The following is a 17000-nucleotide window of genomic DNA, read 5'->3' as shown; positions in this document are numbered from 1 at the left end:
GTATGTCTTGTGCTATATAGATAAAGACTGATTGATTGATTGATTGATTGATTGATTGATATTGTCTTACAATGTACTACATGGCACTCTGCCACAGTAAACTACTGTTTATACAATACTATAGCATAAAATACCTGCAGGTGTTTTGGCTCTGAGATATTGTGTGTTTTCAGCTCCCCTGTACACTGCCTGAAGGTTTCCTTTTCCCCTATGGCCGATCTGATGAGCATTGGTGACAAGACAGAAAAAAGAAGATTGGTCCAATTAAATTCAGAAAATAAGGAAAAGAAAAAATCATGGTTAAACTCTTCCAGAGAGGAGAGGCATCTGCTACAGTAGGAGTGTCAGAGTACTTGTCTTGGGGATTGGCAGGCAGGGTGTTCCTCACTCCAGAGGGGCTGACTCTGTCCTGGTCTCCATCTCTGTTCACAGCCCGAGCATTCCCTGTGATGACAGGTAATGTGATACTCATTTTATACTGGACAAAACAGCCACTCACATCCGTCTACGTCTGGCTTCTGCCTGTAATTTGAAGTGTATTATTCGCAATTACTCACGCATCAGTTGACTCTGCCATAGTCAAGAATTGAGATTCAAGAAACTTATTGTCTATCACAGTGACAGAAATTAAGAGTAATGTCTATTTTGCCTTGTTTGAAATGTATATTGCAGTGGGAACGAAAGATTTCTTGTGCAGTAAGCTCTCTTTTTCACCAGAGGAACTCTGAAAAGGCTGCCTGAAGGGAGAAGCTGAAACAAGTGATGAAGAGGGTGTGAAGGGTCCTCAGTGATGCAAACTTCTTTTCTCTCTACTGAACAAAAGTTGTGCCAGGACACAATGTTAAATGTGAGGACTGTTGTTATAATGTCCTGTCTGATGTACAAACTTTTCAGCCTCCTCAGGAGAAGCAGGTGCTGTTGGACTTGTTTGGGGACGCCATCAGGGGTTTTTATCTGCTCCGGCAACAATCAGCTGTTATAAAAACACACGCCGAGGTGAACTCTGTAACTTGTCATCTGAAAGTCAAGAAGTCATCTGGATGTAGTATGATCTGCTGCTTTCCACTGTTCCCTGCTTTTCCAGTGCATTTGTGATGATGAACGTGAAACAGAAGGAAAAAACAAACCAAAAGGCAAACTTATCTCCTGGCAATGTGGAAAAAGTCACACACCTATTTTTAACGAGTTAACCTGCCTTTGCAAAAACAGTGTACACATTCTAAATCTGGTGTAAAAGTGGTACAAGTGTCCCTTCCCTGCTCTATCTTTTATGTGGGAGAAATAGGCATCAAAACTGTATGTAATACTGTATAATGCAGGTAGATCAGAAATAACTGAGTCTACAGAATAGGAGGTGCAAGAAAGCTTCCCTGTGTGCAAGCTGGAGGCCAAAAGCATTTAACTGGACGAGTGCCAAACATCTCAGCCTCCTGTGAGGTAGTATGGATGAAAGTGAGAAAGCTCCACACCGCTGTGAGTTATAGCAGCAAGTACAACTTTACAGTAAGTGTTACTGCAGTCACAGGTGGGCTTGACAGTCCGAGTACAAATGTCTGATTGTTAATCTGTCCGACAGGCTGCAGAGCTACACGTCTCAGAGTCCTGCTGGATTCTACCACTCACAAGAAACAAGCCATGATCGCACGTTCTTTTATAGGTTCAATGACCCTGTTGGTAATCATTGCTGTTCAGTGTTTGGGATGTTAAGTTTGTGATCTCAATATGCTTACATGTATTCCTTTGAAATGATCCTTATTAAAGATACAACATGTAACAATTCCACATTAACATAAGCGAAAATGACAAGTTACTTGTTACATATTTTGTTGAGTTGCGTACAAAGTTCAGAGAAATACGTCATTTAACCTAAGATAATGGAGCGTTTCATTTGGTTACATGTTACAATAACTTCCGGGGCAACATAAGACTGTGGCTGTGTCCCAATTCAGGGTCTGCACACTTCGAGTACGCATTTGAAGTGCGATTACGTCACTATGCCGCGGCGAAGGGTGTCCCAATTCAAAGTGTTCTCATAATGCACCCCACAAATGCGCACTCCTTTTACCTGTTTTTGGAGTGTGCACCGCTACTACCCTTCGTGGTCTCACATATCCCAAGATTCATTGCACGCCCGAAGAGAAGAGATAAATAAATAAACTCAAGTGGCGCAGATCTCATATTTAAATGTAGGTATTGGTTATATACTCGGGTTTTACCTCCTTTGAACATCCAACGTCAGATATGTTAAACTTCAAGGTAAATACGTTGGTAATGCTCAGCTTGATGTCTTTGGAAGTAAAGCCTTAAAAGCCTTCACTTTAAAACGTTAGACGTTCAGAAGTTGACTTATATCTTATATCTTATTGTGAGTGTGGAGATGTCAGAGACTCGTTTTACATAAATGGACCAAGATGAACAGATTCAGATCAGGCTGTGATCCCTGCTTAATTTCAGACTGTAACACTGTAAAGTCTAGTTAAACGTTTGAGAAATAAAGATCTAAGTATATGATTATCCTTATGATTATATATATATATATATATATATATATATATATATATATATATATATATATATATATATATATATATATATATATACATATATACCTGTATTAGAACCCTTTTGTCTGTTGACATAACACAAAACGTCTTTTACATTTCATTGTGTTTTAGGGAGCAAACAGAGAGGAGGAAGAGGAGGAGGATGATGACGGAGGACATCAGGCTGCAGAGAGGATGGAGAGGCTCTTCTCTGCTTCAGAGGACCGTTCTTACAATATATCTGTTGTTATTTAGTTAATGTATGGGTTCCTTTTATATTATTTGTTCATAATTGTTCATTTTATATAATTCATGAAATAAAATATTGTTCTATTGTTACACGTTGTCTATTCCATTCAATATTTACAACCATCTAGTTTTCAAGGGGGTCCTTGAAAACGAGATGGTTCATCTCAAGGGGTTTATCCTTCTAATAAACTTCCACTTAAGTATAATTTATGACAGCAAACAGCATCAAGTGCTACTTTTCAGGGACAACAAGGGATTGAATGTTTTCTTTTATTATTAAGGTCTAAACATTTACAACTATTTACAAAATTACAGCATAAATAACTATTTACAGATTATTATTCACTATTAACAAAAACAATTATTATCAAAAACAATATTAAAACAGTTACAGATGATGTACAGTAACAGGCTGAGCAGGAGTCCCTGCAGTGCTGCTGGGCTGGATGGTGTCAGTGGGACATCATCTGGGTCGGTACTCAGGGTGTTTGGGGGTCCAGTCTCCTCTGTCCACCACATCGTCCATCAACTTGGTCTGCAGTTCTGACTCCATCCACGGCTGCCAGGTCATTAAGAATTTCTTAAGAAAGAGGCAATTTCATAATATAATTATGATAATAATAAATCATTACAACAAACAAACCTATCTACCAAAAACTTTAAATAGGAATAATGCCTTTAAAATTTAAATAAAACCATAAGTGGCGGTCAGTAGTTTATATGTCAGCATTAAGGTAATGTATCGGTATGTTAATTACCCCAAACTGTTAGCTAGCTAATAAAGATAATATTGGTAACATTACTGTGGGTTCAATAACAGGTTTACCTCTCCACGGTCCTCTCAGCCGGAGATAAACCAGAGCCGCTTCTCCTCTTCCTCCACAAGCAGGAGGATTAAAAAGGAAATCAGGAATTCCTGGAGCTCAAACAGATCTTACAGTCAAACTTTACTCTTCTTGTCACTTTCACGGACCTGGGCTGCAGAAACAGTGATGTACGAGTAGAGGCGGGAACATCTGGTGACGCAACCAGGAAATGCTGCGAAGGGTAGACTGTCCCATTTAAAGGAGTCATCACCCGGAAATCGCAATTTCTCTCGTTAAATCATGCATATTGGTGTTGGACCTCTGTTGAAACTTGCCTGAAAAGCTGGAGTTTGAAAGTGGCTTATTTTTTTCGCTTTGGCTCTTTTTCTGAACAGGAATAGCGCACAGTACTGCGCGTTCCCAAAGCACGAGATTTTGACTCTGCTCCTGTGGTGACGTTACCACAGGAGGCTACTTGCATATGCATCGGCTCACAGCCGTCCTCAGCCAGAGTGAGCACGCCGAATCTGCTTATTTCTCTGTCATTTTCACGCCATACATCGTCACCGCCAGAATTAAAACTCAGGTCTTACATGTAAAACACGAGTGTGAAAAGTAAGATGGAAAAAAAAGAATTTACCATTCAGAGACGTCCTGCTGTAAACATGTCTCTTCCACCGTCTCTGCCTCTTCACTCTCCCTTTCGGTTTCCGACTCCGGCTCGTACATAAATGCCTGAATTCCGTAAGGTTTGTCATTTAGTGTGTGCGCCATGACAGGGGGCTGTTTATGTTTTGGAGTCTGTGTGTGCATGCAGGCTCGCCCCCCATTCCGGCTCTGTCCTTCCTGCGGCCAATCAACGCGCGCCTCATTACATATTAATACAATGCACATCCGGACCGGTCAAAACCTTGCGCATAATCTCGCGTGAGAAAGTCGCGGTATGAAAAAGTGTCAGAACAAGCTCTATGTTTTATTTTTTTTTTATTTTTTTTTTCTAATAAGTTTTAAGAATTGATCCAAAGCGATCCAAGAGGGACTGGATATGTAAAAAACCAGGTGATGACTCCTTTAACGAAAGTTGACGCGGCCTGCAGGGCGCACCGAAGTACACTCCTTCAGGGAGACCGCAAAGGGCGGGTCCTTGAAGTGTGCAGACCCTGAATTGGGACACAGCATATATGTCAAGGAGGACAAAGAAGGAAGTTGACAAATGTGACTCAGTGTAATGTGAATAAAACTTTAATATATTTCCTCATCCATGAATATCCATCTGAATCATATCTGATACATTTTCAACTGCAATTGTGGTTGTTTGACGATGAAGACAACAACTTGAATTATCCCACGCTACTTCACAAAATCATTGTTTTGATTGAGAGACTCCTTGCGGCAAAAGTTCCACACTGTGCACTTTTTAGAAAAGAATGCTATTTCTTGTTTCATTTTTTTCAAGTACGTTTGTGTTGAAGTAATTACTCTGTTTCCAAATGATCCAAGTGTCGTGTTCTTCAGTAGGAATGCCAACAACAGACGAGACTTTTATGTTACCTCCGTTTATTCAGCAGGACTCACAACATTGAACTTCCCCTGACATAACTGTTAAGCTGCTGCTCTCCACTTAACTTCCTGTTTACGTCTCCAATATCCTTCAAAATAAAAGCACATGCATAACAACTTGGTTTCCACCACACCAAGGGCTGTATATTGACACAATGAAGACTTTGGCATCCATAGACACCAACTAATACAGCCACATGAAACTAATCTAAGAATTGATATCTAGGTACTAGTGCAGTGCCCGTAAGAAAAATGTATTCCTATAGAAAAGTGGGAAGTTAAGCAGCTTTTTCATGGATGGCCAAATGAGGCTGTGTTTGAAGGTGGGACGTCAGGGATATTTAGGTTTGTTGTGAAATCTGATATTCCAGGGTATAATTGGCCGTTTTTGACTATTCTTGATTTTGCCATTATATTTCCCCTTAAAAACTATTTACCTGGTGTCATTATTTTTTTAGCACAACCTCACATGTGTGACTGTACAGTTCTTTTTTATTTTGACATACTGTATTAACACAATGGACCTAAAATCACAAAAAAAACATAAAATCCGAGTAGAAAAAGTTAGATTTTATTACTGTGAAAACCAAAAATATGTTTAACAAACCATTTCTTATTACTTATAATGCAAATATAAATTGTTGTTTGCTAAATATGTGCATACATCTTAAAAATTTACAAAGTTACATGTAACTATTTACATTTAAATGTAGGCAATGCTCATTCAGCAGTCTCCTAATTGTTTTGACTCATTAAACAAAAAACCGAATCCACTACACACTAAACACTACATAACACACTAACTATACACTCTAAACACGCTAAATGTCACAAATCTCTCAACTCTCAGTATCGCTGTCTGTCATTCATCTGCCTACGTCCCTCCCACAACTTCCTGTTCCTCAACAACCAAACTTGCTGCTTGGACACTTTCGTGACAAAAGCCTGTTTTTACCGTTTCTTCTGCACCAGACACAAAGCAAACGTGATGGCAATGTTCGCGAAAAAGCGTGGCGGACATTATTTACCCCAAGTCCGGTTTTGGACGTGCCGGTGAGTCCGGTCCGTTGCTCGATCGGGAGGTGGGCCGTGTAGCTAGCTGCTAGCAGCTAGCTAGCGGCTAGCAGCTAGCTACACACGAACATCCACAGATCTGATTCCACTTTGTTGTCCGCACGTCTTCGGATCTCCTCAGACCCAAACAGACTCGGTCCGGACTCTTTTAGTCTCATTAATACACAACAGTCAGTTTAGATGCAACGAACAGAACGGGACCGAACCGCCGGCAAAATCCAGGTCCAGCTTGCACCGCGGCAGGTATAAATCTGCTTGTTTCTTAAGGTGGGGGGTCGCGGTGGACTCTGCAGTGATTGGCTCTGGTGCACACGTGGCCACGGTGTGCAGTGATTGGCTCTGGTGCGCACGTGACTGTAGTGGCTCCGGTGGACAATGCTCGTGGAATTTGTAAAGCATTTATGAAATCATTTATTAACGGTATCATTGCAGTCCAAACAAATGCGAAATTGCACACCCTTGAACCACGCAGCAGCCATGTTGAAACTTTCAGGTCAGTCTGATCCTGATCCGCAGAGATATTTGAGGAATACACACACACACACACACACACACACACACACACACACACACACACACACACACACACACACAGAAATTCCTTGCTTTTATAGAGAGATGAGCCAACATTGCCAATTAAAATCTCAATGATCTGTCAAGTCCATAGAGCAAACCCATTAAATAGAACGCCCTTTAGATGAGAATAAGCTGTGATTTTGTTTTTAATAATATCTGTGATCATCTGCGCTGGTGAGGGTATACCTTACAATTTTATCAACAGCAAAATATCCACACTTCCATAATAAAAGTGTTAAATGTAAATAACTGGCTGCTACTTTTGTGTCTGCTACTAGTTCAATAATACTTGAGGGACAGGGTGTTCAAATATGACATGAAACTGTGAATCAGATTCATAAAAATTCTCCAGGTAGCTAAAGTCTTGCTGCGCAGTAGCTACCAAGGACCAGACTGCTGGGGCTCTGATTACACCAAGACTGCTCCTCGACACCCTGCATAGTTGACTGAGTAACCCAATATACAATTAAACCATTGTCTGGCGGGCAGTGCAGGATAGGGAGAGGAGGCCAAGGGTCAGTTTGAAAAAGTGAAAAAGTATGACAAACAGAAAAATATTTGTCTGATTAGGTCAAGTCTAAGACAGGGAATATTAAATGACATATTCTTGTCACTCAGTATTAACCCACAGTAATTAAAATCAAAGTAAACTTATTAGAGATTTTTTAGCTTTTTTTTTTCTTAGCGTTTTTTAATAACTTAACACACTAGACTGATATAATTAATTTGTAGGTTATAAGGAGTTGAATGCTTTGAAGTTTCATGTACCTAATTTTGTTTCAAACCAAATTTTAGTTGGTTTGGCCAAGACAGTGTCAGAAATCTGCAACAAATGAAGAGCGTGACTGGAGCCCCTTCCGTAGCAAAAGCAACTTTCAAATCACGAACCAGATCTTGAAAGAGGGTGCTTCCTTCCTCCACCTCTCTAAAACGTGTCTCTGCAGAAAGTCTGACCCTGCTTAAAATACTGAGAGTTGTCTGGACTTGTAGTACAGCACGAGCTCCAGGCATGCAGAGTTCAGTGTGAGGCCCTGGGTTAACCCCTCTCCTTCTCCCTTAAAGAAGTCCTCTTCCCTTAGGACGCAACATTCCATGCAAAACTAATTTACTTGTCCTTACATAGTAGAAAACACTGACAGCAGCACTGTGTCTATCTCCTCGTGCCTATGTGTAAAGCTACCACCAATTCCCAGGGCTCCACATCTGGGTACTCTGAGGAAAAAAAATTCTTTGAATATCACCAGCATTTTCAGCATCTGATCTGAAGATGAATGTGCAGTGAAACTGAGCCAGTGAATTCTACGGTTGTCTCTAGGGTTTACTGAATCCCCAGAAAAGAAGGAACCGCTCGTTCTCACAGGACATAGCAGTTTGTCACTAAAGGAAGGTGACCTAATTCCATAACATTCTTCTCATAAGGCTGGCTGTGCTATAAGCACCTGTATCAGAATAATCTCTCCAACTTCGTGCTTAGTTTGATGATTTAATCACTCTTTGTTTCATTTGAACAAAATTAGTTTGGTGTATTTGTATCTCATATGTTACAGGCAGGTCTTGTCCTTGTCAGCCCAACTGGTCCCACAGTGGAAAAGCAGCTGGTGACTCACCTCCTCAGGCTATAAGGCGGAGCTACAAAAGCAAGGCTCTGTAGCAAGCAAAACTCTGCACAGCGGGAGAACTACTTGCAGACCTGATACTGGCTCTCACAGAACAGGACGTACAACCTGAATGACTCTGGAAAGAAGATACACACGGTGGAACTGAAAGAGGAATTCCAAAACTTGAAAGAGGATTACAACAGAGGACACTGAAGCAACTTGTCAAGCGTGTTTTTTTGTTGTTGTTGTTTTTTTGTTTGAGGAGGAGGCTTTGAGTGTGAAGCGACTTCCTTGATAGTTTTGAAAAGAACACAAAAATGATTAACTCCACTTTTCAGAAAATTGAGGACTGTGAAGCCACAAACAAGGCTCTGTACAAATTCTATGCAGCTATCATGATCATGATCGTTCTCTTGGCTTTGCCCCTTAATGCATCTGTCCTCCATCTCTTCATATTCAAGCTGAAATTCTGGAAATCCAACACCAACAACGTCTTTCTTTTCAACCTTGTGTTGGCGGACATTCTCCTGCTCTTCTGTTTGCCCATAAAGGCGTACAACTTCATCCAAGGGGAGAGGAGGAGTACAAATGACACAGTATGCAAAGCTATGCTCTTCATGTTGTTTCTGAACCGAGGAGCCAGCATTGCCTTCCTGACGGTGACTTCCATTGATCGATATTTCAATGTGGTACATCCTGGTCGAAAGAATCTCTTGAAAACTCTCAAGAAATCTCCTCAGATCTCCATTCTCATTTGGCTGCTTCTTCTGCCTCTCACCATTCCCACAATGTTGAAGACCTTCGAATGCTGCAACAGCCACAAATCCGTCGAAGAAAGAGAAGATACCTTGATCAAGGTAATGTTTACATGCTCAATGTGTATTTCTGTTAAATGTCACAATGTGTTTGTTATTGGTAGGTTTTCAACACTGGTCTAAAAAATCTGGAAAGTGCATGACATGAGAAGAAGAAATGAGAAGAAATTACAAAGCATTTCAGCAATAAATGATTCATCTGGAAGTTTTTTAGCTTTGCCGTGCTGACAGTTGTGACCATGTGGCAACACAGTGCTGAGTGAGCAAGATTTGGTGTCACTGCTAGCATCCACAGTTATTTAGTTCTCATTTACGCAACACACTGTTCACACCCAGAACGTGCACGATGAGTTGACTAGTCGATTTTATGTTTCTACCCTCGTTTATCTGCATTAGAAATACAAGTCTGTTGAACATATTCAATTTACATATGTGCAAATTTAAAATACATATAGACATGATTTGCTCTGACATGTCATGTCTTTCTGGTAAAATGTTTTTGTTTTTATTTAAAACAAAAAGACAAACATCTGTTAATAATGTTAAACAAATCCAGTTAACTGTTGCATTTAAGTTGTTACAACGATGTACAAGGAATTATTATTTTGTACAAAAAGTAATTGCATTCACCCAATGATAATGCAGGTATGATAATCAGTCACATTTTTCTAATGATTCTTTGGGATGAGGAACTTATCAGAAATTAAAACTGTGAATCCAATTCACTTGGGCAACAAAAATGAGTTTTTTGCAGTGAAAGGGAACTGACTTAAACATAACAATGGATTTCATGATGTCTGTTGAACATAGGTAGAATGTTCAAATGCCATCCACTTTCAGTACTAAAGTTATTGTGCTATAATTTACTATGCATTTCTCTTGGATAGAAAAAACGCTAGCATTTAAAAATAAGTATTAATAAGTTAAGACAAATTATGTAATCTGAGTATAAGCAATTGTAACAGAAAAAAACTGTATGACAAAAATCTTTCAAACGTCAGCGATTAAAGTTCATTATTCATCTAATGCTCCCTGTTGTTAGTGCTTTAGGTCAGCTTGTAATGAGTGACAGTGTATGACTTCTGAGTGAGAACTGTTGCCTGTGTTATGGTGGAATGAGCCTATTTTGAGACATGTGTTAAGTGTTTTTATATGTATGAGTGAGCCAAGATGTATATTGGTAATGCAGCCTGTGTGAAGTGTTTTGAAAAAGGGCTTCAGTGTTGACGGATGCTTGTTACCAACTGAAAAAAAACCACATACAATTCTTGTTTAATAACAGACATTTATTTGGATGAAAATCTTTAAGATTATAGTTTTAATACCATGGAAAGCAGGACTTGTAATGGGGAACTTTTACACAGTCTTATTGATGCTTTTCATTTTAAGTGAAGGATCTGAGAACTTCTTCCTGCGCTGCCTTGCACAGTGATTCGGACTACTGCTTAAAACTACTGATGTCCATTTTGAATGGAAACTGTCCAACCAATCAAGAATGACAATTGTGTTTTTCTAAAGAACAATTTTTTAAATTATTTTTATTGTTATTTATTTTATCATTTGATTTCAGGACGTGGTTGACAGTTTGCGAGAAGTGGTCTTCTTTACCCAGATCGTCATCCCCTTCATCATCCTGGTCTACTGCACAGTGCGTATTGTCAACCGGCTCAGGAAAAAGACAGTTGGCGATAGAACCAAGCTGAAGAGAGCTGTCTTTTTGGTGACCTCTGTCATGGTGGTCTTCTCCTTCTGCTTCCTGCCCTGTGCTTTAGGCAGGATGGTTCTGCTGATCATCCGGGTCCAAGTCGACAATGAATCCATCCAGGATAAAGCTGCTGTGGCCTTTGATGGCCTCATGGTGCTCTCCTACATGGACTGTCTACTGGATCCGCTGATCTACTGCTTCTGCAGCACCAAGTTTAAGGCTATTTATCTCTCCAATTATTTCCCATTTTTAGTGAAGGATGTAACAGTGCCATTAGAAAGTTCAACCGGAAACCCGCCACAGCCTACACAAAATACTGTCATTTGAAATTCATGGAAAAAAGATGCTGGATGGTGAGTGCACGCGCTACACAGTAGAGACCGACAGTGTGTCCCAACAATGTACCTACTTCAGAAAAGATGACTCTGAAGGTCAAGTGCGCTATGAAGACAAGACGTACGGTGAATATTTATATTTCTATTTTCTATCGATGGAAATATACGTACATATGTAAATATGGGGGGTTGTATGGGTTGTTTGTCCAAAATGTTCCTCAGTATTGTAGATATAATGTCTGAACAGGTGAAACAGTCACAAAATATTTTAAATTAATATCTTACATTTTATGTTTTAATAAAGTTTTTGCTGGAAACATCTGGTAGATCAAATCAAACCTTACGGTAGGCCAGCTTTGGTCTGCAGGCTTTACTCTGGACAGCCCTGGTGCAGAATATATAAGTGTTAGTGGACATTAGAATTTTTGAAGGGGAATGCCTTGAAGATAAAGTATACACATCTGTGTTTCTGTCTGTCTTGGACAGCAAAAAATAGTTATGAGTAATGACCATAAAATATCCTCTCAAGTGCTGGAGGCAGAAAAAAAAAGCAAACAAAAATCCTTCTCAAAGGGGAAACTATATTCTCCAGAGGTTTTACAGTTATGATAGGCAGTATTCACTGACATGGATTTCTTCAGCATGTAACTGACCCCAAAATAGATACATATTAGGCCAATGGTCAGTCCCCTATTACATAAGACTTAATCCTAAAAGACGCTAAAGGAAGCTGATCATTATTGATTTATTAGTATTGTTGTATAACTGTTTATACACCATGGCATGGGGAACAATATGAGTGTTATTTTACTGTACATATTTTCTGCCTGGGATATCTTGTAAATGAATTTATACTCAAATTACAGCAAACTGTCTCTCATTATGTTACCAACCCCTCCACAAACTCCTGGAGATTCTAAGACCCCACTTTGACAACCATTAATCCACCAACTAAACGACATGATTCAAAAATATAAAAATCTTCTGAACCCCACTTACAATAAATATCATGAATCATGTCTGTCATCAGACTAACACAGGAGTTCCACTGTACCTGAATGACTCACTGACTGATCTCACTCACCTTGATTATGTCATCATTAGCAACAATACAGTGAGATCGGTCATGTCTGTTGGTCACTGTCTGGCTATCAACACATATACGTATAATTGCTCATTTGAGTAATCAAGCAGCTGATGTCTGGTGATTCTGGGTTTAACTGAATGTCACTTTTACTCATTTCTCTGTCAACGATGCCTCACTGTTTAGCACAGAATATGTCATTGCTTTGTATTTGTCACAGCATTGTTTGAGATCATGAATGTGCAACAGTTCAACAAGACATCTGTGATGTGGAGTATTAGGCAAATGTCTTGTCCAGCTAAAGTTATTATACAATTGAATTAATGGCATAAAAGAGTTTGACAAATAAAAGAAGGGAGGACGATCCTCAGCTCTAAACTTTGTCGTAGATTTATATTCAATTATTAATGTGGCTACATGACTTAAGATAAGACCAATGTAAACTGACCGAACAATGAATAATTGTATCTGCACAAAATGTGAGCAACACGAATCAGCTCTTAAACGTTACATCTGCACAATTGATTAGAGGTGCATGAAAACTGCAAAAGTTTACTGAGTAAACAGAGGAAAATACTGGTCCTAAGGTCATATACTGTACATAAAAGAATGCCAGAGTTTATAAGCAAACACCAATGTTGTTTTTGTGTAGTCTGGCAGTCAGCTGTGTAGACTTGACCTGGGCAGAGCTGTATGTGCACACTTTTATGTGTTGACAGTTTATACCATTTGTTTGTTGGTGATTCAACCATGCAGTCATTACCTACTCTACTTACTTACTCCTTACTACTACTAGAAGCATACTTCTTTCAAGAATACCTGTAAAGTAAATCTGTAGATTTCCTAATCGGCTCTTTATTTTTAAAACATCAACACAGATAGCAAACGTAGCTCAGTTTCCATCAATGTTGAATTTCAAAGTTAGAAATTAATTCATAGCTTTCTCTAAATTCACTTATTAAAACTACTTGGGACGCAGGCATTTTAACACATGAGCACTTGCAAGTCGTCCTGACATGAGTGCAGCATTATTCCTGTTGTTTAGGATTATCAAATGTTTGAAAGTGCCATTTGTTTTGTTATCAACATTTTAAAAACATCGATGAAACTGTTAATGTTATCATATGTTATTATGCGGCTACTCGATAGGATTTATAAAAACTTTGTATTTTTATGTGAAAGAAGGAATTATGGCTTCAAACATCTTCTGAATTCCTATGATTAATATATGTTTACATTTACATAATGTGGTCCTTAAAACACATTTTGTTATAGTTGTCCCAAGGTATGTGTTATCATCCTAGCAACACATGATGCCATTTCTCAATTGAGTGAAGCTGTCAACAGGATTGTACTGTGTGTCATTTTGGTAGCATAATGTATCACAGAGCAGGGATCACATCCAAAGACCGACTCAACATTTTATGACTGTTTCACAAGTGGCATTAAATACTTGCCTCATCTTTTATGTGTTTGTACTACTGCTGTAATATGTGAATGTGTAAATAAATTGTTTTTTTTAATCCCTGAGTACATTTCTGCTTACTGCTCCTTCATCTTAACTCTGGTGAGAAAATTATTTTATATGTACAAACCTCAATTCCAGTGAAGTTGGGACGTTGTGTAAAATGTAAATAAAAACAGAATACGATGATTTACATTTCCTTTTCAACTTAACTTCAATTGAATACACTACAAAGACAAGATATTTAATGTTCAAACTGATAAACTTTATTGTTTTTTGGCCAATATTCACTCATTTTGAATTTGATGCCTGCAACACGTTCCAAAAGAGCTGGGACAGGGGCATGTTTACCACTGTGTTACATCACCTTTCCTTTTAACAATACTCAATAAGCATTTGGGAAATGAGGATACTAATTGTTGAAGTGTTGTAGGTGGAATTTTTTCCATTCTTGCTTGATATATGACTTCAGTTGTTCAACAGTCCGGGGCCTCCACTGTCGTACTTTGCGCTTCATAATACGCAACACATTTTCAATGGGAGACAGGTCTGGACAGCAGGAAGGCCAGTCTAGTACCTGCACTCTTTTACTACGAAGCCAAGCTGTTGGAACACATGCAGAATGTGGCTCTGCATTATCTTGCATAAATGAGCAGGGACGTCTCTGAAAAACACGTTGCTTGGATGGCAGATTATGTTGCTACAAAACCTGTATGTACCTTTCAGCATTTATGGTACCTTCACAGATGTGCAATTACCCATGCCATGGGCACTAACACCCCCCATACCATCACAGATGCTGGCTTTTGAACTTTGCACTGACTAGTGCAGTGCCCGTAAGAAAAGTGTATTCCTATAAAAAAGTGGGAGGTTAAGGAGCTTTTTCATGGATGGCCAAATGAGGCTGTGTTTGAAGGTGGGACGTCAGGGATATTTAGGTTTGTTGTGAAATCCGATATTCCAGGGTATAATTGGCTGTTTTTGACTGTTTAGGGTCCGGGCAGCTAAGCTGCCAGGACACTATTGTATTCCTATGAATTCTTTCTTTCTTTCTTTCTTCTTTCTTTCTTCCGTGGAAGTCATACTTCTTTAGAGAAATGTCCGGCCCCATGCCAGATTGACTTAATTCCAAGGACATGTCAATATTCCCCCTTTTTGGGGGGGGGGGGAGCATCTTCAGACTGCCCTCCACAAAACTTGTTTCTCGGATTTTTGATTTATCAAAAATTAAGCCTACAGTGCATCAAAATGTTTGACCGTAAACAGTACTGTAAACATATACTATCAAATTCTTGCTAAATACATTTTCAATGGTCATGGTTGATGAAGTTTGGCAAATATCAGAATTTTTTTTTCAAAAACTGAATTTTTGAGAACATTTTGAATTCTGCTCTCATGGGAACAACTGGAGTCAATGTAAGACTGGCATTTTTTAACATCAGATTTTCTCTTATGAAGCAAAACACTTAGAGTTAAAAACAAATCGCCAACATTTCCATGCTGTCAAGATGCAATTAATGTATTATCAGATTTTTGTTTAGGTAACAGAATTTCTGACATTTTGACCATTTTTGAAATCTTCCTTGACAACAGCTGCCTGGACAGTGAGTCCCTGAGTCGACAAATGGCTGGAATGGAGATTGGCTCTGGTGCGCACGTGACTGTGGTGGCTCCGGTGGACAATGCTCATGGAATTTGTAAAGCATTTATGAAATAATTTATTAACGGTATCATTGCAGTCCAAACAAATGCGAAATATCACACCCTTGAACCACGCAGCAGCCATGTTGAAACTCTCAGGTCAGTCTGATCCTGATCCGCAGAGATATTTGAGGAACATACACACACACACACACACACACACACACAGACAGACAGACAGAGATTCCTGTATTTATAGATAGATAACAATCAGTATGGTCCATTTCCTCTTTGGCCCTGAGGACAAAACGTCCATGGTTTCCAAAAAACTGACTGTGTTAACTGACAATGGTTTTCTGAAGTGATCCTGAGCAAATGTGGTAATATCCTTAACAGAATGATGTTGGTTTTTAATGCAATGTCGCCTGAGGGATCAAAGGTCACAGGCATTTAATGTTGGTTTTTGGCCTTGCCGCTTACATGCAGAGATTTCTCCAGATTCTCTGAATCTTTTGGTGATATTATGGACTGTAGATGATGAAATCCCTCAATTTCTTGCAACATTTAGAAATGTTGTTCTTAAACTGTAAGACTATTTGCTCACACAGTTGTTCACAACCTCGCCCCATTCTTGCTTGTGAATGATTGAGCCTTTTGGGGATGCTCCTTTTATACCCAATCATGGCACTCACCTGTTTTCAATTAACCAGTTCACATGTGGAACGTTCCAAACAGGTGTTTTTTAAGCATTCCTCAACTTTCCCAGTCTTTTGTTGTCCCCGTCCCAGCTATTTTGGAACGTTTTGCAGACATCAAATTCAAAATGAGATTATATTTGCAAAAAAACAAAGTTTATCAGTTTGAACATTAAATATCTTGTCTTTGTAGTGTATTTAACTGAATTTAAATTGGAAAGGATTCGCAAATCACTGTATTCTGTTTTTATTTACGTTTTACGAAACGTCCCAACTTCATTAGAATTGGGGTTTGTAAAACTTGAAATATTTACTACAAATTTAAACACGTTGAACTTATTTCCAGCTGCAACAACATAGCTCAGCTGCTGTCACACAAATATTCCCATGAACCTCAGAAATGCGTCAGCACGCATTTATGCAATCCCGAAACTTTTGTGCTTGGATAAAGAGTGTGTGTGGTGTTGATAGTGGCTCTATTGTGTCTGAAAGGCTCCATTAATAGAAGAGGCTGCCTGAAGGGAGTAGCTGAAATGAGTGATGAAGAGGGTGTGAGGGGTCCTAAGTGATGCAAACTGCTTTTCTCTCTACTGAACAAAAGTCTTACCAAGATGCAATGTTAAATGTCAGGACTGACCGATATACTGTTGTTTTAATGTCCTGTCCAATGTTTAAACTTTTCAGCCTCCTCAGGAGAAGCAGGCGCTGTTGGACTTTTTGGGGGACGCCATCAGGGGTTTTTATCTGCTCCGGCTACAATCAGCTGTGATAAAAACACACACCAACGTGAACTCTTTAACTCGTCAGGCTACCCTTCTCAGGTGTCATGATATGATGTATGCCGAAGTTAAGGC

At 39.2% G+C, this 17000-nt stretch overlaps 2 protein-coding genes across 8 annotated transcripts in view; one reads left to right on the top strand and one right to left on the bottom strand.

The window, feature by feature from the left end:
- LOC115573892 (uncharacterized) overlaps positions 1 to 17000 on the bottom strand; it is a 60437-nt gene that overhangs the window by 13075 nt on the left and 30362 nt on the right. For all 7 annotated transcript variants that reach the window (XR_003982370.1, XM_030404965.1, XM_030404959.1 and 4 more), the window contains 2 exons: positions 354 to 444; positions 135 to 219 (listed from right to left, as the gene is read on the bottom strand). Coding sequence is in view for 6 of the 7 variants with exons in the window: in XM_030404965.1 (XP_030260825.1) it covers positions 135 to 219; positions 354 to 444 (176 nt within the window). In the remaining variant the exon portion in view is untranslated. The remainder of the gene's footprint in view (positions 1 to 134; positions 220 to 353; positions 445 to 17000) is intronic.
- On the top strand, positions 8477 to 13875 carry LOC115573895 (12-(S)-hydroxy-5,8,10,14-eicosatetraenoic acid receptor-like). Its single transcript, XM_030404969.1, has 2 exons — positions 8477 to 9263; positions 10792 to 13875. The coding sequence occupies exons 1-2, from the start codon at positions 8724 to 8726 to the stop codon at positions 11251 to 11253; spliced, it is 1002 nt and encodes a 333-aa protein (XP_030260829.1). The 5' UTR covers positions 8477 to 8723; the 3' UTR covers positions 11254 to 13875.

This window comes from Sparus aurata, chromosome 22 (genome assembly GCF_900880675.1).
Source record: "Sparus aurata chromosome 22, fSpaAur1.1, whole genome shotgun sequence".
Taxonomy (NCBI): Eukaryota; Metazoa; Chordata; class Actinopteri; order Spariformes; family Sparidae; genus Sparus; species Sparus aurata.
Note: the sequence above shows the minus strand (reverse complement) of the source record. Positions and strands in the feature narration are given on the sequence as shown.